Source organism: Gopherus evgoodei, chromosome 11 (genome assembly GCF_007399415.2).
Source record: "Gopherus evgoodei ecotype Sinaloan lineage chromosome 11, rGopEvg1_v1.p, whole genome shotgun sequence".
Classification (NCBI taxonomy): domain Eukaryota; kingdom Metazoa; phylum Chordata; order Testudines; family Testudinidae; genus Gopherus; species Gopherus evgoodei.
In genome coordinates this window covers 50189391-50216924 of record NC_044332.1, presented here as the reverse complement: position 1 = coordinate 50216924, position 27534 = coordinate 50189391, and the positions used below count along the sequence as shown (strand labels likewise).

The 27534-nt window shown below is 38.8% G+C and overlaps 1 protein-coding gene across 3 annotated transcripts in view; it reads left to right on the top strand.

Moving 5' to 3' along the window:
- The window catches only part of GPD2 (glycerol-3-phosphate dehydrogenase 2), a 106473-nt gene that overhangs the window by 56042 nt on the left and 22897 nt on the right, over positions 1–27534 (top strand). For all 3 annotated transcript variants that reach the window (XM_030579844.1, XM_030579842.1, XM_030579843.1), the window contains 3 exons: positions 13631–13795; positions 14835–14979; positions 26138–26331. In XM_030579844.1, coding sequence (XP_030435704.1) covers positions 13631–13795; positions 14835–14979; positions 26138–26331 — 504 coding nt within the window. The remainder of the gene's footprint in view (positions 1–13630; positions 13796–14834; positions 14980–26137; positions 26332–27534) is intronic.

Sequence of the window (27534 nt, the reverse complement as noted above, 5' to 3'; positions counted from 1 at the left end):
TGACTTGCTGGATTCATCTATTTGTATGCTGTGAGTTTAAGATTGGAAATGATGAATATTCTTGCGAATTCTATGCTTTTATTTTTTTAAAACATTCCTATAACCAAGGGATGATTTTTGTCTCTCTTAACAAGAAGTGAATGGGGTAATATTCTTCACATCTCATGTTACCTAAAAGATATAAGATTATTCTCAAGCAAAATGACTATTTGCACATTACACCACAAACATCTTAGTATTCCCCAGTGTGTCATGGCTTTTAGAGGAAAGACTCCAGTGAAGCATGTAATTTTGTTGTAATTTATATGTGTATATTTTATGTGAACTTAATGGTAGGCCATTAGTTAATATGTACCTTGTTCCATACTGTAGATATGATAACATATATGGCTAGGGAAAATCCGTTATGCCTTTTCCCACCATACTGTGTTTTGTCTCTGAAATTTTAAAGCTGTTTGGTATTTACTTTTTAATAAAAATGAATAAAATGAAGGCCAGTTACCTACTTGATTACGCTGCCAGCTGCCTTCTGGGTACACTGCAGCTTGCAGGACCAGGGCCTAGAACATGCCATTTGCATCAATTAAAATGGATAATGGCACATTCTCATACATACATGGAACTAGTGTTATGTATTCATTGGCTTTTCTTGTACCAAGTGGCTATCTCTTTGGGCCTACTCCTTTTAAGGTGCTGAGCAGCCTTGACTCCAGTGGATTTGATGGCCCATAGTACCATACAGCATCAAGGACAGTTAATGTTTACTACTAATTTCAATTAAAAGTAAGTTCAATGTTTGTCAGTACAGTCTCTGACCAACATCTCTCCCATTCTTTGTGCCCTTTCCCCTGCCCCTCTATAATCCACCCCCCATACAAATGAGGCTAATAAATAGGGTTGTGAATTTAGCACCAGCAGTGATGGTAGAAGCGAGTGGACTGAGAATCCAGGATTCCCAAGAAAGACAGGAATGTGATATACAAAATCCCAGTCACAGCAGTTAAAATTGGCTGAGCTCCCTGTCTCGGTTGGCAGGGGTGAAAAGGATGTTCCCAGTTGAGGACTCTTGCACCTAGAATTCTGTTTTTGACAAGCTTCTAGGGCATTCAACAAGATACTTTTATTTTAGGTTTGTCAATTAACTCAAGCGATTTAATGCAAAACAAATTAACTAGATTAAAAATATAGTCACGATTTAAGTGCAGTTTTAATTGCACTGTTAATAATATAATACCTATTAATTTTTCCAAAAATGTTATACATTTTCAAATATGTTGATTTCAGTTACCACACAGAATACAAGTGTACAGTGCTCATTTATATTATTTTTTATTACAAACATTTGCACTGTAAAATAAACCAAAAGAAATAATATTTTTCAATTCCTCATACAAGTACTGAGGTGCATCTCTTATCATGAAAGTGCAACTTACAAATGTAGAATTATTTTTTTACATTACTGTTTTTTGAGTGCAATGTAAATTTTTAGAGCTACAAGTCCACTCAGTCCTACTTCTTGTTCAGCCATTTGCTAAGACAAATAAGTTTGTTTACATTTACGGTAGATAATGCCTGTTTGTTACTTACAGTGTCACCTGAAATTGAGAACAGGTGTTCATGGCACTGTTGTAGTTGGCATTGTAAGGTTTTTATGTACCAGAGATGCTAAACATTTGTATGCCCCTTCATGCTTCAACCACCATTCCAGAGGACATGCTTCCATGCTGAATTTAAATTGGTATTCTTCTGTTTAACAGTGTGATTAAAACTGTGATTAATCATGACTATTTTTTAATCTTGCAATTAACTGAAATTTTAAAAATAGTTGGACAGCCCTACTTTATTTGCTAAGATGTTCTTTATCAAGTGATGTGGATGCTGTAGACTTAATCAGCGGATGTTTGATCCTACTCTGGTAATTACTTTTATGTCCGTGTGACAGGCAGAACCTGTGAATATTGGACATTTTCTATCCTCATTGACTTCACTGACTGCCACTGAGAGTTGAGGGCACTCAGCACTTTGCAGTTTGTATTTAAATGAAGAGTAAATAAGCAACTAGCTGGCCTGGTAGTTGGTTCCCTGTACAGACAGGAAACAAATGTGCAACAGCTCCACTGAGGGATTTTTACTTTTCTGTACTAGTGATAGGGGTGCCCTTATTCTTTACTTAGCAACTGCTATATGTCCCTAATGAGTGATGTGGTCACTGCTGTCTCATGAAGAGTGACTTTACATCTGCTGTTTATCTCTGACATAATATCTGTCTCTTTTTATACTGTTGGATCGTAACTCTAGCTCTGGTTACTTTAGACAAGGGCACATAACAGGAAATCATTTCCTTTTATAGCCTATGAAGTGGGCAATAGTTCATAAACTGTTGACTGGTCTCCAGTTGACTTAGACAGGTTTTGAAAAATAGCTACTGACCATGCACAGTTTGCCTCAAACTTGAGATGTAAAGTCGGGTACTGTCTATATCAGTCAGTCAACCCCTACACTGCATTGATACGTAATAACTTGCATTGACATCACATTTCTTTCTGACACTGCAGCGTAGCCCCAACAGATCTGCAGTGACATTTTTTCATTGTGACATTTTAGCATGGTTTCCATAAACTGGCACTGACAATGTTTAGTTTCATTTTAACACTGTGCTTTTACTTACACTGACATTGTAGAAAGATTGTTGTGACAAGGCTGATACAAAAGAAGTGGGAAACAACATAATTATAAACCAACAATGAAAAATAATACTAATTCCTTCCTCTCAACCCCCTTCCTTCATTGTGCGGATAAATTCCTTGCGGTTTGTGAAGCTCTTAGATATTAATGCTGGGAGATCTGTAAGTACCTAAACAGATAGAAATTCTGAATTAACACAACTGTAATGTGCTTTAGCTCCCTTTTGCCTGGCTGTTGCAGCTTATTTATAGTACAATTGCTTTAGCTTCAGTATCTTTACTTGGCAGTAAAACTGATTAGAGCTAGAAAAATATTTTTCTAGGATTTGTGTAAAACAAAATAAAAAAATCCAAAGCTTTATAGTCCTTCCTGCTTTGCTGTTCCATGTGTTTATTACTTTGCATAAAAAAAACCCACTGACTAACTTTGCGTTGTTTCCTAATTTTTTACTATGACGTTTTTAACCATGTGAGCCATTTACTTGGTTCCAGCCTCCTTAATTCCCTTAATCTTTCCTTATATGAGTATAAACTTGCTCTTCTTAAATTCCTTAAGTTTTCCTCGTAACATACAGTGCAAATTTAAAATCTTAGATTATCCTAGGTGGCTTTTGCTATGCTCTCTCAGGAGCAATATTACATAGGGGTTGTGATGAATCTAGTATTTATTTTGAGTTGATAGAAGTTCCCTAGCTACCAGACAGCAAAACCAAAATTTGGACACTAATAGGCACCATGAGTAATAGAACTGAAACGTCTGTGGAGGTTGCTGAGTAGCGAGAGGAAGAAATCAAGTTCTTGGGGTCTAGGGTTGAGCTAAAGAGAAGAAGCAGGGCCATGTTTAAATTTGCAGCCATCTAGCCACAATCCTTATTAATAACTTGAGATTTTTATCAAACTTCAGAATCTGTTACATACAAAGATGAATATGTCAGAATAGCTGAATCCGTGAACAGACCAAGTTCAAAACCAAGGAATCATCCCTTTCCTAACACTTTCTACAGGATAGTGATAAAAACTGTTTATCTCTTTACCTGAATTTGAGGTTTAAAGAATTCTTTCTTCTATTGCAAAAGATGTATATTATGTCCCTCTGTGATGGGGTGTGCGTCCCCTACCAGCCCTGATAGGGTTAACACAATTAGGTCACTTGGCATCACCTGCTAGATGGAGGACTGGGGTTAACTGAGGGTGAAGCCCAGCTGGGGAGAGACTGGGACAGCACTATAAAGCCAGGAAACAGAGCAAAAAAGCTTCAGGGGAAGGAGTCCACAGTCAGGAACATGGAGGAAGTCCAGGGGGAGAGTAAATCCTGGGATCTTGCCCTGGAGTAAGGAGTCTGGCAAGAGGCTAGGGGGTGAAGTAGCCATAGGGAATAAAGTTGTAAATGCAGTCACAGTGACCTCGTGGGCGAAGGAATTCCATGGGTTGACTCCATCTTTTTTGTGTAAAGATGGATGACAATGACCACAATTGCATATAGAAATCATGTAATTGTGCATGCTGGTGACTGGCCATATGTCATTTGTGTGCCCAGGTCTCCAGAGTTTGTATGCAATTCTGTTAAGTGTTCATGTAAATTAGGTACACAGTTACACTTGCATATGCAGCTGTGCCACCAAACTTTGATAAAAATCATGCAGAGAGAGGGAGTGCATCATTGTCAAGATATGGCCCTTCCTAGGCTCAGAGTGACGCAGGATTATTGGGTACTCCAAGTGTGATAGTTCTCAGGTAAATGACTTGTAATGGACTATAGTTTTCCTTGGTCTTATGGTAAAGAATCAGCAAGAAGAACTAAAAATTACCCTTTTCTGATTTCCATTCTTGCTACTACCCACTCAGTTTCTTCAGTTCCACCTGAGTTTAGTTGCCTTTTTGCTTGAATATCTGCCTCTTGCAGCTAGAACCAATCCTGATAGCAAAAGCCAGCTAGTGAGTATGTTGGCAGAAGATTTCATGTGCATGATTGCACAGGCAGCTTTTGGTGGATGAATGGTTATTGCAGCTAGGGGTATGATTTCAAGCTCAAGGACATGTACTTGTACTTGTGCTAGCGGCAGTATGTACCTGTGAGGTTCAGGTGAGTTTGTACTCAGGACCGCTAGCCCATACCGCTGCTCTCTGCTGCCTGTGCTAGCCTAGCTACACTCTTTTTAGCACCATAGCTCGATGAGAGCATGTCTGTGTGAGCTGGGAATCATATCTACAATTCCAAGTGTAGACATACCCACAGCGTGGTGATGGAGTGAAGTATATTCCCATCTTGGGGGTGCGGGGTGCGGTGAGGAGGAGTCAACAATTTTTTTTGGCAAAAGTTTAAGATTATATTGGGCCTAAATGGTAACCTTCTGCAGAATTGCTCAGATATTGGGATTGGTGGGAGGTTGACCTTACCGAGTTTCTCACAGATCTTTGCATAATGTGAGAGCGGATAGGAAAGATGAGACATTGAACCCAATTCCATTGCTTCTTTGGGCCCACACAAAAGAGAATCCCTAGTCCTATGAAGGGTTGGCCTCTGCATGCTGCTTTCTGCCCCACCTACATAGTTATTTCGTAGCTCTATAAAATCTTGGGGTCAAAGGCAAAGACTCATAGTCAGTGTTGCTTGAAGTAGCTTTAAATTAGCTATGGATATTCTTCAGCTCCAGGGGGAGGAATGTATGAGGAGGGGCTGCTTTCCCATGCAGCCCCTTTGCATAAAAAAAGCTCAGAGATTCTCACAGCAAAATTTTTGGTGACCTCAGAGTGCGGCCACCAACTCACTGACACTTTTTCCTAAAATACTTAATTAACTTTAGGAAAAACAATTAAATATGCACAGATACACATCCAAGTCATTGTAATTTATATTTGTAGGGTTTTTTGACACTCAGTAATAAAAATAATGCTGCCTCCTCCTTTGGGAGTTATATTTGTTAATATCACAGCACACTTAGTAGCTAGCTTGGAGGCTATGAAAAGTGATGACAAACATACAAGTGTCACTTTTCACGGATAGCAAGTAAGTCTGCTGCGAAAAGTGATACTTGCTTGTTTAATACCACTTTTCTCCGCAAACCACAGGACCACTTAAGCCCTGCATAGAGGAGCTGAAGGGGGAGGCAGCGGGGCCAGAGGCAATGGTGGGTTGGATGTGGGGCTGTGGGAGGCAGTGGGGACCAGGGGCAATGAGGGGGATAGATGCAGGGTCAAAGGCAGGTATCTGGGTGTGTGTGTATATAGAGGCAGAGGCGATGGGGATTGATGAGTCCCACTGTCGCACGTCCAGAGCCTGGAGCTGGATGCCGGAGCCTGGGGCTTTGTGGCTTGAGCCAGGAGTCCATGCCTGGCACCACGACTAGAGCCAGCACACTCTGCTGCGCAGCCAGGGCCAGAGGTTGGCACCTTGTTCAAGCTCCCGCCACCATGTGGCCAGAGCCTGGCAACAGAGCTGTGGGTTGGCACCTGCTGCCATGCAGCTGGGGCAGAGGATCCGTGCTAGGCACTGGGGCTGCGTGGCTGGAGCCTGGGGCCAGAACCTACCACCTATGGCCGGAACTAGGGGACAGAGGCTGACTGAAGCTCCAGAGCCGGGGGTCAGCACCTGCTACTCCATGCCGTGAAGCTGGGACTGTGAGTCATCGGTGCCTGGGGCCAGCACTTGCCACTGCACAGCTGGAGCTTGGGACTGGAGCCGGGGGCCAGCGTCTGCTGCCACACAGCTGGAACCAGGGGCCAAAGGCTGAAGTCCCACAGCTGGAGGCAAAGGCTGTGTGGCTGGAGCGGGCGGAGTGGGGGGGGGGTGGCAGGGTTAGTACTCACTGCCCTATGGTTGGAGCCTGGGGCGGCATGACCAGGCTCCTGAAGTCCCGCTGCTGGAGCCTACTGCCCAAATCCCTCTCCCCCAATATGGGTCAAGAACTCGCTCCTGCAGCGTTGTGCCCCACATCTCTCCAGAGGTGGTGCTGGATGGCACATCTGGTAGCAACAAGGAGGGAAGGGGGAGGGGCTGATGCTTTGCACCCCCTGCCTCCCTATCACCGGCCAGGAGGCTGTTGTGGCCACATTTGATAAATGTTGCTTTAGCTCATCCGATGTCCCAAACTCTGTGGACCTCGACCTCTCTCAAGCATTCATGGAGGGAGGGGAGATGCTGACATAGAGGCAGAACTCTTCTTTTCTGTGTGCGCCATCTGTCTATCTACTGTGCCCACCCCAATGGTATATGGACAGAGTGTTTCTTCAGTTCATGGAAGGGCCATTGCTTTTAAAGAACAAGCACAGTTGATTTGTTGGGAGAGCTTTTTACTATGGTACATTTTCATATTTTTGCCCCTCAAAAACTTTCAATTTGTCCTGCCAAACTAAATTATCCTATTGGGCTTTAAAAGAGGGATTATTTACTCACAGGCCTTGTTCTTTGAAAAATGTGTATAATTAAAATGGGTACTTTACTACTCTCCTGAAGTAGCCTGTGGTAAGGGACTAGTATGACATTTGCCCAGAATAAAATATTTTGTTAAACCTTTTAAAATAGAAACTTATCCCACTGTTAGCTGAACAGAGTTTCTTTCCGTGCTCTGAAACGGCTCAGAACAAAAGCAGCAGATATCAGAACAAATGACTGGCTTTGACAGCTTGCGTGTTTTCTGTGTTGAGAGCACTATTCCTGTCAATCTTAGCTCCTTTATCCTTCAAACAAAAACCAGCTACAAACAGAAATTTCTACACAGAAATTCCTACTGGCTGAATCTTAGTGCATATGAAAATGAAACTACAAGTATGTTGTGGATACTTCAAGGGAGAATTTTTTTTCCCTGGGAGTGACGCATACTCAAAGATCAACAGAGTTGTGGAGAATAATTAATAACAGTACATGCTAAGGGAATGAAAACTGCATTTGTCCAAACTACAGAAAGGCCATTACAGATCAAGTGGCATTTTTGTTAATTTTAAAATAATTTGTTGGTTGACAGCTGCAAAATAACTTCCCAGGCACCCCAATATGAGTGTTTAGGGTAGGAATTTTCAAAAATCAGCGTTAGCTTTATTGATCTCATTGGAACAAAGATAGACCAATGCTGAGTGTTTTGATAGACCGACCCATATTGTGTGACCTAAATTGCCATACCATTGAGATGCAGTGCAGTTGTAGTCGTGTGAGTCCTAGTGTATTAGAGAGACAAGGTGGAATACCATTGACCATTTACTTTGTGATAAGCAAGCCATATACTCCACTGAAACTGTACTTAATAGGATGCTGGATTTTTTGGTGAGAGCAATTAGAAACCAAATTGATTAAAAGATGTTGGCTTTTCTTGTTATCCTTCTGGGTGAAAGCATAGAGAGCAGACTGGAAAGAAAACTTAGAATGTTTGCCAGATTGACCCACAGGTGTTTGTCCAAAGTACTACTTACGTGGGTGTCATTCAAATCTCTTCTGAGGCAGGTCAGATTTTTGCTGAAGTTTGACACCCAAAACAATGAATACTTCCAAAATAGTGGCCATAGGAAGCAACAGGACTAATGAAGTAATAACCATTACAGGGCACAGTGCTAGTGGACATCTATTAAGGGAAAATGCCATAGTATTAAATTCCCACTTCACTGTGCATAGGTTAGGTGTTGTGAGTTCTTAGGCAGCTGACTCAGTTCCTTATTTGAACGAACACACTAAATCACGGTGACAGGTCTAATCTATTATTTTTAAATCATCTCTGACATGTTATGATAAACTGAAAAATATTCAGGATTTAATGTGGGTTATCCCTGAAAGCAAAGGAAGTTGATGTTAGGGTTCTCCTTAGCTTTGTACAGTACAACTTAAATTGTATTTAAAAGAAGAACCACGTGTTTATGAATGTCTTGCTATTTGTCACAGAGCTATGATTGTATTTCCCAAGCATCCTCTTGATATGGAAATTGTATAGGTGTCAAAAAGCACTGCATGTCATCTCTAGAGCAAATTAAACATGGAAGCTATTATCTTGAGGTTGGAAGAGCTGTCAAACTTAGATGGAGAGGTCAGTATTTAGCTGATTTTCAAAGATATAAGGAAAGAGAGAACTTCTAATCCGCAAAGATTAAATTATGTCATTAATAAAGTTTATATGTTAAAACATACAACTAAGATATGTTATGCAACTTAAGTAGGTCCTTAATCTGCACCATCATTTGATTTAAAAACAGATAATGCTCTTTCTGAAATAATATCATTACCCATCTTTGGCTTTAAACAGAAAAACCCCTAAACAAACCCTTTCTGTCTGGCAGCTCCTCTTTATTTCAAAAAATGTACTTTGCCCCAGTGAACGATGCTGTAGTGAGCACAAAAACTGTTACTGTGCCCTGTACAGAGTAGGTCTGTACAGAAAATAAAACACATGAAGCTCTTTCTTCTGGAAATCAAGAAAAGGCAGTGCCTATGAAGCATGGGGTTTTAATATAATTGCAGTGTAATTTCAATCAATTCAGTAAAGCTGATTTTTGTTTGACAGTTCAGCCATATGAATATAAAAATTCCACTGGACTCCATCTCTGTCTCTCAGAATTACTTAATGTAAATGTTTGCCACAGATGATACAGTTTAAACAATCTCTTAAGTATATGAAAACCCTGTTTACTCAAATGTTTCAAATCTGGGCATTTCAAGATCTGGACCAAAAAGCAGAGCTCAGCATTGATTGCTAAATTATTCAACTAGTAAATAGCTTAATGGAGAAATTCGAACAGATAAAAAGAACATCACAGGAACAAAAGGCTTGTGATAATAAAAGGGATAGGGAAAAGAGAGAGACTGCTTTTAATCGTTGATGCTGGTCACACATCAAGCCTGTATTTTAATTGTATGTTTTATTTTTAATAATAAATAATTATTCACTCCAGTACAATGCAGCAGGTTCACCCAGATCAGAAGCAAAAGGCTTAATAAAGCAAATCAGTACAACACATTTTAAAAAAAAAAAAAAGGCAAAATTGCTTTTTCCTCCCAATAAATTTGGTCCCAAATGTGCTGATTTGTCCACAAATCTTTACATAACAAAATGTACCAGATAATAGCGCTTTAAATCTGATATGAAACTTTTTATTTTTTTTAGTAAATATATTTAGCTGTTGGACACTGCCTGCCCTGTGCACCCTAAAGCATTCAATTCAATAATCCCACCTGTTTCTATAAGAAAAAAAAGGGGGGCCGATGTGACATGGTATGACATGTGCTAGAGATGGCTGTAAGCTCTTTGGGGCAGGAGCCCTGTCTTGTATTTGTCTTTCTAGTGCTCAGTGTTCATCTGTAGAAATAAGATACTTACAGAGAAACCTGAACTGTATAAAATTTGCCTCACATGGTTTTATTTTCAAAACTCAAACCAGGTGCCCAGTTCACTCAAAAGGCTCATGAATATTGATTGATTGCCTGCCTACCTGTCTATCTGTCTAGGCGTTGCTATAGCTCTTTTCATTATAGTATCTGAACACTGACTGCAAACAATCCAGAAAGCAGCTTTCCTTTGAAATCATGCCAAATTCAGTGTAATACAATTTCAGTATGAAACACGGCAAAATTTGGCAGTTTCAAGTAAGTTTTGCTGTGAGATTTTGAATTTATTTGAACGCAGAATGCTAAGATAGATTTGGAGGAAGGATGACATTGAAAAGAATACACAAAACTCAAGCCCCCTGCCAAAGTGACACTACCAAGTCACAGAGCTCCAATTTATGTACTAACCCGCTGGATTCCTGGTGCAAATTTGTCCCTAGTGTGGCCCTATTAGTCAGTGGAGTCAGACCAGTGTCTTATCTGGCCCCTAGTATACAAATTCTGATGTGGGTCAGAGTAGTTTAGTCTTACATGCACCTTGCCTAATTCAAGCCATTGCTATTAAAACTTGCTGTTGAATAGTAAATGTCCGACCCAGTTGAAAAAAGTGTCTTGTGTTAATGGTGAGATATTAACTGGGTAGTTTGATTTTTTTTTCCCTTAAATATTATATATGCCTAGCAACTGAGCAAGAATCAGGTATTGTAGGTTGGTGTAAGGCATATTCAATACATTGTGGATACAGTGTGTATATATAAATACACAACTTGATGCAGCAGCAACATATTTCCAGCTTTGTTGAAATCCTTGTAAACACATTCTTTATCCAGTCAAAGTAGCTTTTGTCAGAAAAAGATAGCTGAGAATGAAAGTTATTTTAGCAAACTCCTTACTTATGAGAGTGAGTGGTGAGAAACTCAGACTTAGTGTAGCCTTCAGATTATTGTATATAGTGGGTTAGATCCTGGCACTTGCTGAATACCTGCCCAACTCTTGCACCTGTACCACTTATCAAGGTCAGTGGGACTTGTAGGTTCTGACAAGATGCTTAGCATCATTTAGGCTTTGGAAATAGTTTCTGTAGTACACAGTTAAGATGCTTTGTTGCTTGAATGTTTTTTTGTTCCGTTTTAGAAACTACACCTGCTTCTGCAGTATTCCTCTCACTGAGTGGGGTTACTGTACTTAGGCAATCAAAGAGTACTGAAATTCAGTGGAAAAAGTTGACTTTCAAGATGTAAAAAAAAAAAAAAATCTTGATGAAACAAACATAACATTAGTCACAGCCTTAAATTGTGCTTTTTAATTACTGACCAGTCCACTCCTTGGATCATCCAGGGAAAAGCAGCCTCTATTGCCATATTATTGATGGGAAGGTACATCAATGACTGGCAGAAGGGTCTTTCCCAGGGAAGAACAAGAAAGTGACTAAAGAGAATTTGAAGAACTAGCTCCTCTGCTTTCCTCTAATCAAATAATTAGAAATCATACTGATCAGGGTCCAGCAGTGGGGCTACAAGACTTTAAAAACGAACAGCCATCCTTTGATCATCAAAGAGGAGCTGTTGAGCCCATCTCTCTGGTCAGGAGAGTTTGCTTCAGGCCTGGTGCCTTCTCTGCAGTCTGTAGATTGGTAACATCACTGTATAAAGCACGACATATTCTATTTGCATGCATGCTCTGTACTCTGGTAGGCCCTGCAGCTTCTATCTGCTGTGCTGGATTTTATTTTAATTTTTATTTTATTTTATTTTATTTATTTATTTTTGGCTTCTGTTACAAGCTGACCTTTCTGCTGAATAAGTGCCTCCTGCGGAGCCAAGATCTACAACCTTCTAGATCTCAGGCAGTCTAGAAGGCCCTTCATATTTTCTGTTTGGAGAGGCCTGAATGAATCAAGACTAATTTGTGGTCTCCAGAACAAAACACCAGAGTAAAGTGAGATATCTCCAGAAGAGTTGAAAGCCTTTGCCACTCGATCACTTTTTAAATAACTTTCCTCCTGCTGCTTTCCTGGCATGGCGTTGGAACGATTGCTGCAAGGCAGGAGACAATTAATCGCACAGAGGCTGTTTACAGCTCCGAAGCCCAATCTTGAGCTATGGAGCATTCCCTCAATTCTATGGATGTCACTAGGGTGGAGGTTGCATTAGTCTCCAATGGACCATCTCAGCTGTCCCCCTGCATTGTGGCATGATTTAATTATTCCTGCCCCATCTCTGATAGTTGTCTAGCTTTGAGTATCTTCAGTGATAGAGAGCCCATAACATCTCCTGATATGTGTTCAGTTGTTTAGTGGGTCTTAAGCACTTTGGCTCATTGGGCATTATTTTGGTTTCTTTGAGTTCTTTGAGGTTGTTTTTTAAATCTTTGTCATTTTGCCCTTTTACAGTTCACACACTTGGCATAACATTTGTTGTTGTTGTTGTTGTTGTTGTTGTTTGTTGTTTTTTTAAATAGTTGAGGACTGATTGCACTGCATCATTTCAGCTGTGTTAGACTGAGAAGTTTGGGAGAGGGGAAGCAGAGGCCTCAAAGCCATTGATCGTATCTTTATAACTTTGCCCTTTTAGCTTGGAACAGATGACTTGCAAGGTGGCTCAGAATTGCATAGACAGAATCAGAAGGACTGAACTTTACATAAACCATTTATACTAAATGTTTGGTGTGCTGACAACATAAATCAACAACAATATCCATTAAAAATTAATCCCTTTATCAGTATTATTTTGAGGGAACTGATCCCAACATGTGGGAATGAACCATACCTCTATAAGTCTATCCCTTTGTAAATTAATTATTCAGGGCACACAGAGCCTGCCCCTGCAATGTAGAGTAATTCTTCCCAGCAAACATCCAGGATTTTAACTTCAGTGGCAATAATAAATAGAAAAAAGTCTCAGGTGATGCCACTATTTTAAAGTAATTAATCATCTTCCCCTCAGTGCCCCCCTCACTCCCCTTTTTGGTTCTTTTTAACAAGGGATTTTCAGTAATAAATCTTTAATGATATATGTTAAAAGCCATTCATTAATTTAATCTTGGTCTGCCTGCTTCTTTTTTTGATGCTTTTTACGCTGAACATTATTAGTTTTGAACTGGAAAAGTACGTAAAATAAATGTGTGTTTATAGAAACTGATGACTTAGTGCAGGAATCTCTCAAAGATCATTTCTTGGTTTTTGAATGTCATGTAGTGCATGTGCTAATAGAAATTGTTAATTAATACCAGTGGGGCTGTAAAGAGTAAACATTCTGAAGATGCTGTATTGCTGCAGTATTAGAATTACAAGATGCCTTTCAAAAAATGACTTGTCTGTACCTAAGTTTGAGATGAATGGATGCTAATTTTGTTTCATAACATGTATCACATAGAAATCATTACTTGGACAATAATCTTGGATGTTATAAATGCCCATGTGCTACACAAAGTTGCATTTTCTACTGTTAAAATAGCAGGTTAATGCCCTAACCTAGAAGAGACAATGTATCTTTAAATAATTCTTGTTAGATCTGACCAGCCATCATGTATATTCAATGTGACAGGGACAGATGTGACAGATCGGTTCTGACACACTTCCATACCACAAGTCAGTGGCTTGAGGTGACTCATGTCCTTCCTTTGATTCTGTCCCCTGCTGCAGGACAACACAACGATGCACGAATGAACCTTGCCATCGCCCTCACTGCTGCCAGGTATGGTGCTGCCACAGCCAATTACACTGAAGTGGTGCACTTGCTGAAGAAGACAGATCTAAAGAGCGGGAAGGAGCGTGTCTGTGGCGCACGATGCAGGGATGTTCTTAGAGGTATGAGGATTGCAATCTAATTCTAGGAGATATTTATAGAGTCTTGCCTAACTTTACATAATAACTTTTATTGGTTATGGGCCTCTAACTTAAGCCACATTTCAATGTAGAGAGAAATATTCGTAATCTGCAGCCCATCATTCACTGGATAAAATCTACTGGGGAAATTATTCAGTTTTATCAGTTTTTTGATTAATAGAATAAAACATAACTATTTAGGAAAACAAAACATGTTCATTAAAGAAACACAGAATTAATAGAGTTAAAAAAAATGGGGACATCTTAGATTTGGAAATATCAAAGATGGAGTATTTCCAAAGTGCAGTGTCATGTCATTAATGTCAATCATCTTTAACTTCTGTCAGGTTTCAGTCCAAATCCTTATGCTTTGGCAGGGTAGACTAGGCTTTTACATTCAAAGCCTTCTGTCAAGCAAAGCTGACATTGTAAAATGCTGTGTTCCACACAGCAATAATTCCTTTTTACCAAATTCAAGGTTTGAGAGACAAATGGCACCAGTTTAAAATGATCTGTTCTTAAATACAGTTTTTAACTAAATAAAGGTGGGGGAAAAAAGTCCAGCACACTCAGTTGTATTTGTAAAGGCTTTTTTGATGGGTATCATTCCTTGTTTCATATTTGACATTAATTTTTTAAAAAAGAAATCTTTGTTAATAATTCCAGCTGTTTGGGACCTCTAGAGTGACACAATGTACTTTAGCAGAAGGGTAGCCGTGTTAGTCTGGATCTGTAAAAGCAGCAGAGAATCCTGTGGCACCTTATAGACTAACAGACGTTTTGGAGCATGAGCTTTCGTGGGTGAATACCCACTTTGTCAGATGCATCTGACGTAGTGGGTATTCACCCACGAAAGCTCATGCTCCAAAACGTCTATTAGTCTATAAGGTGCCACAGGATTCTTTGCTGCTTTTACAATGTACTTTACAATAGGTTAGGTTCATAGATAAATTAATAATCCAGATTGTCAGTGAGCAGGGAAACAAATAAGGTATGTGATTGATGCTGTGTTCTTTCACAGGGCAGGAATTTGATGTCAAAGCCAAATGTGTTATCAATGCTACAGGACCTTTCACAGACTCTGTGCGGAAAATGGATGATCAGGAAGTATCAAACATCTGTCAGCCGAGTGCAGGCGTGCATATTGTGATGCCTGGTTATTACAGGTAACAATATTCAAAGCATAACCCATTTGTAACAATCTCTACTTGTGTCTATAATGAGTAAGGTAGTAGAGATACATTTGCAGCTTTTATGGTACTGCTTGAATGCACAGGATTCTGGCACTGTGCCTATTAGGAAAACAATTTTATCCTACTCAAAAAGAACCAGATAGTATACTACTTAATCAAGATTTACTAAGGCAAATTCCCACTGAAACTGAAGCATTGACTGCAGAGTTGTGGGGTGGTGACATGCATCTGACGAAGTGGGTATTCACCACGAAAGCTCATGCTCCAAAACGTCTGTTAGTCTATAAGGTGCCACAGGATTCTTTGCTGCTTTTACGGGGTGGTTTAAGTGAATTCTAGAGCTGACTTCACTGATTTTAGGGGCAAGTAATATATAAAACCTTTTATGGACATAGTTTGATGATGTTTGTTTTCGTCTTTCATGTAGAAAATTCCACTCTTGAGTTTGTGTAGCGTTAAAGACTCCGCAGTGGCTAGAACTGCCAATAAACTGCTCTTCTAAAAGTATAGTTTTAACATAACTGGTGTCAGTTAATACAAATACAGTGTGCATTTAAAACAATAAATTAACCAGCACATTAGTAGGGTAGGAACCTTTTGGGTTTCTGGTCTGTTGCTTGAGGGGGCAAAGTGGCAATATGACAGTTTTTTTTTATTTGGGAAATATTGAGGAGTTGATTGGAGGGAATGGGGATAGCAAGGTAGTCCCTCTTGGGAAGGAATCACAAGGAGTCCAGTGGGGGAATCTGAGGTGGGAAGGAATCCTTGTGATTCTGAGCTAGGATCAAATTCACCGCTGATGTAAATGGAATCAGCTCCATTGAAGTCAGTGGAAAGTTTCCCATTTACACTAGCAGAGAATTTCCCCTTACTCCTAATTCACGTGTGGATTTTGCTGCTCCTGTTCAGGGACACCAGTCTCATAAAATTGAGCTATTTTTTTGTCTGCATTGAGAATTGTCTCTCCCACTTTTGGGACTGCTGCCTCAGTGCAATGAATCCTGGAACCATCTAGAAAACAGTGACTGTTGGAGCTGAGATATGAGCATTTGGTACCAAGGGATGTACTTCCAATCACTCCCAGTTCCTTTTCTACCATGGTACTTAGCAAGGATCAGTACTACTGCTCATTTGAATTACTTAGCAATATGGACCTTATAAAATGAGGGTCATATTTCCCATGTACCTGAAGTCATGCACATTCTAGAAATCCACCTATTCATTAATCAGATAACAGGGCTGGGATGAGTTTGATATTGTGCATTTTTGTACTGCCTTCCATCTGAGCACTGTAAACCACTTGAGTTTGATTTGGTGAAGTTGACACACATACATTCAATGACAGATTCAGGATTAGAGCCCAGATCTCTTCGCTTCAAATTGTGTGCAGTAACTACAAAGTCCTCTTTCTTTTCTCTGTGTAAGTGCATAAGTGTATGCAGAGGATGCTTTCTAATGTCATATGAGGAGCATGTGTATGAAGTCAGCTGCCTTTCTTGTTCTTTGAGAAGAGGGCCTGGGAGCAGAAGTTTTTTTTCTTTTTTCTTTTTTCTTTTTTTTTTTTAGAATTTTTAATGTTAAATTTTGTGTTTGGGCAAGGATACAGTCTGTTTATTACATAATAAACAGAGTGGTTTGAATCTGTGTAATTTAGAAAGTTCCTTTATTCAACTTTGTTCCTCAGCGTATGTCAGTGTGGGCATTTCTTTACTTGTAAAATAGTGTCTACCCACACCTATCCCCTCCACAATATCACTGATTAATTAAAACTACATTGATTTCACTTTAAGAAGGCCAAGGAACAGTCTCCATAAGAAAAAATATTAATAACGTTTAATCTTAATTGTACACATAAATTAGCAGCAAGTGCTCTGAGTGCCAATTGAATGCTGCTTAATGGAGAAGATATGTCATTTCATTGCAACCACTTGTCCTCTTTGGTAACCTCCTTTATAAAAATTTTGGTGTAGTCTTGTAGTAATCAGGTAAAAGCCTTTTATGTCTAAATGTAGATAAGGTTTGATTAATTTAATGTTAACACAATGCAGTTATTTCCTAGTGGATTCTTACATTTTGATACTCTTCATTAATAGTCTCTGTATTCCTCCTCTCATTAATTCTATTCTTAGTACTCATGTCCTTACACAAGTAGCTACAGTATGTCTCTCTCGCACTCTCCCTTATGTACGTGTATCATATGTAAGCGTCATTTTTTTTTCTTCTGCTGTTGTCTGTAGAGATGGAGAGAGGATTTAAACTACATGTGTTGTGTGGGCCATAGCCACCTCCTGTCTCGAACTGTCTGTTTTCTTATATATTTTTAAGTTTTCTTACAAATTCAAATTATAATTTTCTTTTTTTGTCACAGATGTCCTCCCAACCCCTAAAAGGCCATTAGTTATTTCCAGCTCCCACCTAATACCATTTTAACTTAAATTTACCATATATTAAACTCAAACATCACTAAACTTATTAAAATTCATACAGTCATCGTGTTTTTGTTTAATTGCATTTATACTATTTTATTCCACAGCCTCAACTGGAAGTCTATTTCATTTATCTGTTCGTTCCACTCTATTATAATATACCATCTTCTTAAATTATTACAGGTATTGCCTTTTGACTGAAAACCTAATCCTCCTACAGCCTGGAGAGAATAGATAGTTCTGGTTTGTCTAGTGACTGCAAGTAAATCACTAGACTTAATTTTGTAACATTTAGCTAGTTTAATTTCTTCATATTTTAGTGGTCTTCTCTTAAGACTAAATAACCCCAGTTTTGTTGTTGTTTCTTCATATGAAAGCCCCTCTATTTCAGTTAACATCGGTTCCATATATGCTAACTCTCCAATTTAACTGTTTTTTGTTCCCGGCATAAAGTAACCAAAACTCAGTACTGCACTCCAGATGTGGTCCAATCATTGAATCAAAAATGATTTTGGGCAAGTTCTATGGCCTGTGGTGTACAGGAGATCAGATTAGATATTCACAGTTGTCCCTTCTGGTCTTGGAATGTATGAATTGCTTTATAAAGATACTGCAGGATATTCTTGGATTTAGAGGCCCTTGTTGAAACAGGGAAATATCTTAATAGCCTTTTTTACTTCAGCTGCACAGTGGATCAGGTATTTAAATATTATTTCTATTAACAAACCCAGACCCATTTCACACCCTGCTGTACTATGCTACTGCTATTTAAACTTTACTTAATTTTTGCATTTTGTACCTAAATACATTATTTTATGCTTACATGTTAAATTTGATATGCCACTTGTTTGCGCATTTGCTTCATCAAGATATTCCTGTCAAAATTCAGCATTATTATTTATTTTGTTTGTGTTATGATAGTAACCACAGCTTGTTAAATACTGTCCACTCAGATAGAAAGACCCAGTTGCTGCTTTGAAGAGTGTAACATTTAAGAAGGCAAGCAACATAAAAGGTGTTGGAGTGGATAAAATACATGCAGTATTTTAAACAATAAATACAAACTGTTTCCATCTGCCCCTCCACCTAGCCATCAGCTGGCTGGGTTTTTTGTAGGCATTATGGTCTTGGGGGATCTGAAGTAAGAGAAGGTGGTGTTATGAATTGTTTTAAGAAGAATGTTCCATGCGCAGAGGAAAGCATGGAAGATGGCTGTAAGAGAAGCTGTCAAATGAGGCAGGTCAAGGCTAGTATAATTGAAAAAGTGTATTAGAGGTGGGGCTATGAGGTAGGAGAAATGAATAAGCAAGTTGGAGTTGGGTTATGAAAATTCTTGATGCTTGAACTTCATGTGGTGGAGAAGAGAGTATAAGGATTCAGAGAAGATTTTGCATGTCTGAGTCTTTCCCACTCCCTCTGTTACTGTTCGTTCTCTTCAGTTCCTGTCCATCTGCTCAACAGTGATGATGGGGCAAATGAAGTCTTTCTACCATTATCTATATTGCACCAGCTTCATTCATCTTTAGTCATGATGTTCTGTCATTCTTTACTGTGTGTATCCAATGCATCCTGTCTTCCTCTGTTTCTAGTTCCTTGCATTCTGATGTGTATCACCATATATGGTATCCTTTCTGGGTCCATTCTTGACTTGTATCCAAATCACTCTGTCTTTCTTGAACCTGTTACTATCATCTGCAAATGCAATGATCTAACTCTGGGGTCGGCAACCTTTTAGAAGTGGTGTGCCGAGTCTTCATTTATTCACTTTAATTTAAGGTTTCACGTGCTGGTAATACATTTTAATGTTTTTAGAAGGTATCTTTACAAGTCTGTATATTATACAACTATTGCTGTATTGTAAAATAAACAAGGTTTTCAAAATGTTTAAGAAGCTTCATTTAAAATGCTTGATCTTACGCCGCCGGCCCGCTCAGCCCGCTGCTGGTCTGGGATTCTGTTCACCTAGGCCGGCAGCGGGCTGAGCGGGGCCTGCGGCTGGGACCCCAGACTGGCAGTGGGCTGTGCAGGGCCGGCAGCTGGGACCCCAGACCGGCAGTGGGCTGAGTGGCTCAGCCCACTGCCGCTCAGGGGTTTCATCCGCTGGCCTTATTTCTAACCTGTTCTTTACCCATCTTAACTCTATTAACCAAACCTCATTTACAAACTTTATTCATTAATTTATCACTTGAAACTTCTTTGAAAGTTTTCTGAATATTCTGATACTATGTATTAAATCTCTAGATTCCTCTTTCTCTAACTCAATGGTTTTTTCATTTTAAAAATTAATCATTTGTCTGGATGTGATTTACCCTTCACAGATCTATATTGACTCTCACCTGTTAAATTGTACTTCTCCAAATGTATCCTTAAGCTGTCTATAAATATCTCAGTATTGATGCTTGATATGTAAGCTTGAAGGTATGTAATTTTCAGCTTTTTCTAGAGCCCCTCTTCTAAATTATTGAAATATTTCCAGTAATCTGTGTAGCCTTCCTCAAAATAATTGACACTTCAACTTGTGACCGTCTAATGTTATGTATCTCCTATGGAGGTAACTCATGTCTAACGAGTTCTTTGTCTAGATTAATCTTAATTAAATAGTTGCTAAACCCCGTTCTGTTTGTTTCCTTCCATCTGCATCCTCCATGGAGGTCTTTTCCTGATCAGGTACAGATTCAGAAGGGAAAAAACAATTTAGTTCGTCTGTTTTCTTCAGAGTCAAGTCTTTACTTTGCCACCCCAATGAAAGCTCCTTGCTCTTCCCTGGCTCTTGTTTTGGTTTCCAGTATATTTAAAGAATCCTTCATGTGCCACTATAGTTATTTTTTCTGTTTTAGTAATTAGGTGTGGGATTTTCAAAAGAGCCTAAAGGAGTTAGGCACCAACTCCTATTCAAAGTTCTTTTAAAAAGAAATTCCTACCCTAAACTCCAACTTCTCATTTGTATTCCAGTAGCACATGGGGTACTTCTATACAGCCCATGACAGTGAGTCTCCCAGCCCAGGCTGACACACTTGGGCTTACAGGGCCCACACTAGTATTCTAAAAATAATTGTGTAAACAGTGCTTTGAAGTTGAGGCTTTGGCTGGAGATCAGGCTCTGAAGCCTAGGGAGAGGAGTGGGCTTTCAGAACCTGAGCTCCAGCCTGATCCACCACTTTGAAGTGCTGTCTACACAGCTATGTTTAGAGCACTAGCTCAGGTTCATCAAGCTGGGCTGGGAGGCTTGTTCCTGCAGGCTCCAAAATGCTGTATAGATATACCAATTGAGGCCCCAATTGAGATAATCTTCCCACTCTGCTTGGCACTGTATAAACAGATAGTAAGTGATGGTCCTTGGCCTGAGGAGTTTACAGCGTGAATCGACAGGATAGGCAGAGTGTGGGAGAAAGGAAGCTTTATGATGATTCTCATTTTCCATTTGGGCACTTGAGGCACAGTTAAGACCTATCCAAGTTCATGTAGGAAATTTGTGGCAGAACTGGGAACTGAACCCACATTTCCTGAGCCTTACTTCCAACATGGCCTTAATTACAAGGCCATCCATCATGCTTTGTTATAGAGACAGTTCCACAATTAGCCCTTCCCTATCTTTATACTCTCCTTTAACATATTTTTTTCCTATTTATTTAGTGGTTTTGCCTCCCAAATACTTCCCCCAGCCTTTATTCTTTTGTCATTTCAAGGCTGGAACCTTCCAGACTAATCTATTTTGTTTGATTTCTAGGAGTTTCTAATGCCTGTTTCCTTTCCTTCCCATTCTCTACAACTAATTGTAGGGTATATGCAGAAACAAACAAAAAAAATCTGTTCCCTCAGGACAAGTGTAGATCACCTGCTAAATATAAGCCACACCTTTTCTAAAAGTTAAGCACTGAATCTACCTCACAGCTAAGTCTTATATAAATTTCCAGTCCAAGGAAGCCATTTGAGTTTTATTTTAATAACAACTGTGAATAAATGCAACTTTCATGTGTTTTCAGTGCATGCAGACATAATTCCTGTTCACTTTAGTGATATTTTGCTGTACAGATTCAGAGAGCAATCTAGCCCAGCATTGATGGAGTTAGTAGGCAAAGTGGCTTTTTATACTCTGTTTAAAAAAAGCTCCATGAAACTCTTGTTCCTTTGCCATAGTTTTCAGGTATATGATAAAAAAGGTACCACTTTTGCCTTCATTTTAGGTTACTGTTGTAGTCTCTGTTTAGAAGGCTGTCCAGAAATTGTATAGCCACTAGTCTAGCCAGATTTTTTTTTCTGTTTTTAGGTGTAGTCTTTGGGCACATTCCTGCAAACTCTTGCACTGGAGTAACTTTATTCAGAGGAGTATTCCCATTTCTGGTTTCTTAAGATTAAAAGATCTGTTCTCAAATATATATATTAAAATATGCACACGTACACACATTTATATTTTAAGAGTGGGTCTAGTGGCATGTTATCTGTATGTCGAACAAGATTGTGTTGCAGCTGAGAAGAGTAGCGCTGATTGCTGCATGTATAGGACATGGGTAAAGACATTTAATTTCACGTTGACCAACTGATCCTGAACTCTCATGTATAAAACAGTCTTATTGAAACTTACTTTGACCAACACTCACTTGCACCTTTTTCAAACATTTATTTTTATTCACTATTTTGCCAGACCATTTGATTTTAATCAAGACTGATTTAAAATGATGCACCTGGAAAGTGCATCTTTTACAAAGTCCATACTGATCGTGATGTTGCTAGATAGCACTAACTAGATGCTGCTGCTGCTGCTGCTAGTTAGCACTGTTACAGTTATCCAAGTTATTTTTTGCAAGCCTGCTAGCAAATGTCCAATCTTGGAAAGACTTGCTATGTGATACTAGTTGTATTATTCAAAGTTCTGGAAGCAGTGGAACAGTTTGCTCTCTGCCTTGATCTCTGATAGTCAATTCATGAGGCAGTTTCTTCTTGAGGAAACAGGCATTTGTGTTTGGTCTGAATTCCTGGAAAAAGTCTGCATGCTGTTTGTGACCACCTCTGTTCCTGGACTGGTCTATGTATGTAAATAAAACAAGTTATATTTAGCATATTCCCAGAATCCACATAACTGATTTCTCCTCCCCTGGGAAGCTGATCTGTGAGGCCCGAATACTGTATCTGCTAATGATCAATGGAAGGCAACAGTGTCATTTAAAAAAAAAATCTTGTCCATACCCTTTAAAAATTTTTGGTTGGTGTATATTTTCATCTGAGGTTGCACTTTGCCTCCCTGTGATGATGCTCCAGATTGTCCCTATGCAGACACCTGCTACAAATTCTATGTAATTTGCCCTTCAAATAATCTTACACAGGTTCACACACTGGTGTTAGCATTCACACCAAGAAAGCTCATTAACCTTAGTGGGCCTAGTTTGGATGGACCAGTGGAGGCTGCTAGTTGAAAATCTGGCCCTCTGTTGCTATTTACCAAAGATAGATACCTATTCAGAAAGTTTGTGACTACAGCCAATAAATATAATCCATCACTATGGACGCAAGTCCAAATACCATTTACAGAAATGTGGTTACTAGAGTAATAGAATGAAGAGAAATGGGACAATTTACTGATTGATTGGCAGATGAACTAGTGGAAGAAAGATGGGATGAACTAATTGTCACTGATATAGCTTTTATAATATATCAGTTTACTGTAATGCAACCTATACTACCTCAACTCTGCTGAAATGGCATATCTTTTACATCTGCCATACTTTCTTGCAGTACTTATATAAGACAATAGCTTTCTATGAACAATTCTTTTAATCTTTAATACAAAAATCAAAAGCAGCATTAATAACAATTAAGAGAAGAGAAAGCACAATTGTAGAAGACAGGTACACAAACAATAGGAGGTTTAGCAAAAAGGTTTTGTTTCTGAATGTCCCATAACCAAGCTAGAGTCATTTAGCTGAAGAGCATAATGGACAAATGCTTAACAAAATTCTGTACACAGTTCTGGGCATATTTTATGTAGGGCCTGGATCTTAATTTGTATGTAAGAGAAGCTGCATATAGCAAGGTCTCCCAGTAAGCACTAGAAGTATTTCAGCTTACAAATGCTCTGCAGATGGCAGGTGCTTCATGGGCAGATGGCAGGTGATTTCATGTAAATGAAAGTCCAACTTTCCTTTCTCCTTTTAATAAAAATGAATAAAAAGGGCAGGGTGCTTTTTCAAGGTAGTCATATGCCTATTTTTAAATGTTTACTTCTGACCAGTTACCATAATTAGAAATCTTTTTAGTTTGACCCCAGATATTTTGATTTTCAAATGATAAAGGCCATCCAATTTTTAAAAAAATTGGATACCTGCAAATACTAGGTGGATCAAAATTCCTTACACACAGAGCTATTAATTTTTACTTATTTTTCCTGTCTGTGTATACTGATCTAGCATGAACTAATGAAAAATATTAATATAAAAAGCAAATCAAAACTTTTTTCTGAATAATATAATGAAATTAGTCTTTGCACTGGAATTCTGGAAATATTTTATGCTTCAGGTGTTAGCTATCCATTTTATGGAAGCTTTAAACAAAACCTTGGTCTTGACTTTCAATTAACAACTAGTAGTGACTGAATATGGATTTAAGGTCTTGGAAATGTGTAGTACTTGCAACTCTTAGGGCCTGAACCAAAGCCTATTGAAATTGATGTGAGTCTTCTCATCGACTTCAATAGTCTTTGGATCAGGGTCTTTTGTGACTTACATCGAAATAAAAGTCATCCAACAGCCACCCTGGTCAGTCTTGCTTTAGGGTCCATACAAGGTTTTTTTGTGGATTCTGTATATCAAGACCATACATTTTAAGACTCTCTGCTTGATAATCCCATATCAAGGTTGAGCATTTTGAAATACTGACATCTCATCCCACCTCACAACCTCCATAATTTGAGTTCACATACAAATTCAGGTAGAAAAGTTCTAATACATGAAATTGCATCCGCTTAATATTGGCAATATCAGTCAATAGCAATACATATTTGAATCGTAGAGATCTATGTAGAAGGGGGATAGCAGTAAGCCTGGACTTTAATTTTTATTTGATACAATAATGACCCTCTTTAATGTGAAAAATATTAAATGATACATATTCAACAAAATTATAAAGTAACCAAATACTTCATTTTGGAATCATAAATTATTACCAAGTATTCTTCCTTATTCAAACTACATCTGAGTGTCCTAATATGAGTAATTCAACACTAGCAAGGTATGTACATCTAGATAATTATGTTCCATAGCAAAATATTAGTGTAAGGTTTTCATTAAAAATAAACTGAAATTCAGTGAAAGTGGTTTCATTGTCACCTGGTTTTTGAATCCGGAAAGGGGTGGGAATAAGTGCTCATATTTCAAAATGTCAACAGCAAAAGGTTTTCAGGCAGTTTCTTTGAGTTACGGTCTTGAAATACAGAGCCCACCAAAATATAACAGACAAACATTATATAGATAGTGCCAAAAACTTGCATTTAGGTGCTTGGCTTAAGGTGTTTACTGGGAGATTAGATTAGGCTCACAGTTGTGCAACTAGCTGCTATGATAACTTCCTTAGAAGTTTTGATCTCAAAGTACAGACAAGACTTCTAATGTTACTTTCCTTTTGTCTTACATTTTAGCTCCTTTCTTCTTTCCTTTTCACTAATAAAATCAGTTGTGTTACACTTGCAAGGAAAATATTTCTATGAATCATAGGCTCCTTAATGTAAATAAAGTAAATCTTTATAGTAAATGTAAGGGAACACTGTGCACTTTTTTGCATTTTTTTTATATATCCTACAAGTTCATCCACCTGCTGCTAAAATTGTAACTAGCAAAGAAGTTATAAATACACACAAAGCAATAACTTTTGTATTAAATCTGTCTCCATGCAGACATACTGGAGCTCATTGGTATTTGTTATAATTGGAAGTTTCATTTCATGGTTCTTCCCCACCCTTTGTTTTTCACCTTACCTTATTTGCATAATATTTATTCATTATCCATTATCCATTTTTTGCTTAAAAAAGCTTACCTAAGGTATTCAGTTTGTACCACATCTCTGTCTCATCACTGTTCTTAAAATTCACAATTTTTTAAATTAAAAAAAAACCTTATGGCCAAGACTTTCAACAGTGACTCGTGCTTTTGGGGGCTCAACTTGAGAGATGCCTGAAGCCTGATTTTTTTTTTTTTAAGAGGGTAATGCCCCACCACTCTTTGAAAATAAGTTCCTTGAACATGACTAGTTGGAGACTTGGGGTACGTCTTCACTACCGGCTGTATCGGCAGGTAGCAATCCATTTCCTGGGGATCGATATATCGCGTCTCATCTAGACTCCTGTCGACTCCGGAACTCCACCAACGTGAACGGCGGTAGCAGAGTCGACAGGGGTAGCCGCGGACGTCGATCCCCCGCCGTGAGGACGGTAGGTAACTCGATCTAGGATACTATGACTTCAGCTACATTATTTACGTAGCTGAAGTTGCGTGTCTTAGATTGATCCCCTCCTCTAGTGTAGACCAGCCCTTAAAGGCACAAATCACTGGCCACGTCGGAAAATCTTGGCCTAAGAACATAACAAAACTTTGTTTGCAGTTCTGTTTGATTAAAAATGGTGTCAGTTAATTCATTCTAACGACGAATAATTTTGTCAATAAACTAGATATTTTATTTGATGTCAGAACTTGAAAATGAATAACCTCTCTTTATTCCAGCCCCGATAACATGGGGCTACTTGACCCAGCCACTAGTGACGGACGAGTGATTTTCTTCCTGCCATGGGAAAAGATGACTATTGCCGGAACCACAGACACTCCAACTGAGGTCACACCTCACCCAATACCTACAGAGGAAGATATTAACTTTATTTTGACTGAAGTGCGCAACTATTTGAGTTGTGATGTTGAAGGTAAATTTAATGAGCTTTGTTTTTCCCGGGAGAGGTGCTGATGTGTCTGCAATGTCTGAAAGTGAAACTATGCCGCCACTAAAGTTTGTGTGATTTGATTTACCATGCTTTTGGTATTTTGGGACTTTGTGACATAAAGGTCATCCTTACCAACATTTCAGGGCAATACAGTTACTGCTTTGTCAGATGTAGCCTTCATATCCCGTTGTGGTGGAAGATGTGGAACACTTGAGAGTACATTTGACATCAAAGCATGAGTTTATTGATCAGCTTCAACCAACTTTTTGTCTAGAAACAGTTCCTGAGTCTTAATTCTGGTTTGTATTTTTTTAACCACTTTGTCCTTAATATTTGCTTTAAAAAAAAATGGCACGTATCCAATACTGTCAGTTTTCAGTTCAGGAGAGGGAAGGATTATGGGCTAAAATCGAATTTTTAAAAATAGAATGGTGATTGCTGGGGAGGTTCATCTGATATAGGGCAGATGGAAATGATCAGTTTGCATTCAGATTGGTGGCTTAGAGTTGAAAGGATTCATATCTCATTACCCAGCCCTTTAGCCATCCTGTCCCCTTCACTATTGTTTTTAAAATGATTTTGTGAAAACATTTGCATTAGCAGAGATATTAAAATAAATCTGAAAAGCACTCTGCCTGCTGGGAATGTAACAGTGTCCTGTAGTTAGATTTAGGAAGCCTTCTATCCAGAGGCTGAAAACTCTAGCTTACTTGTTTATTCTTCCCTGAAATGGGTAAATTGATAGTTCTGTTTTTGTATCAAGTTAAGAAAAATGATCTATCCAAAATATGTACCATCAAGTCTCTTGAGCAGAAGTTAATCAGAATGATGTGGTGTGCCAGGCAGGTGGTTGTTTGGTTGAACTAAGCTCAGAGTATTGAATAGGACAGAATTTTTGCAAGGTATTTCACAAAAGTAGTTTTCTGGAGTGTTTAAAGCTTTTTGAAGGAAACCCACCTAGGTGCATACTGTTTTTCACGTATGCAATTAGCAGTGTTTATAGATTGCCTGTTATTGAATTAACAACTGTGCTGGCCATATCAACTCACTGCAGACCTGCTTTTTTGCCGCCAGAGACAGTGCCAGGGTTATCAACTTACACAGGCTTGGATGTGTTCCAACTATTTAATTATAGTGTCACACATGCTGCTTTTTCTAGTTTCTTTAGTTTATAAATGTAATATG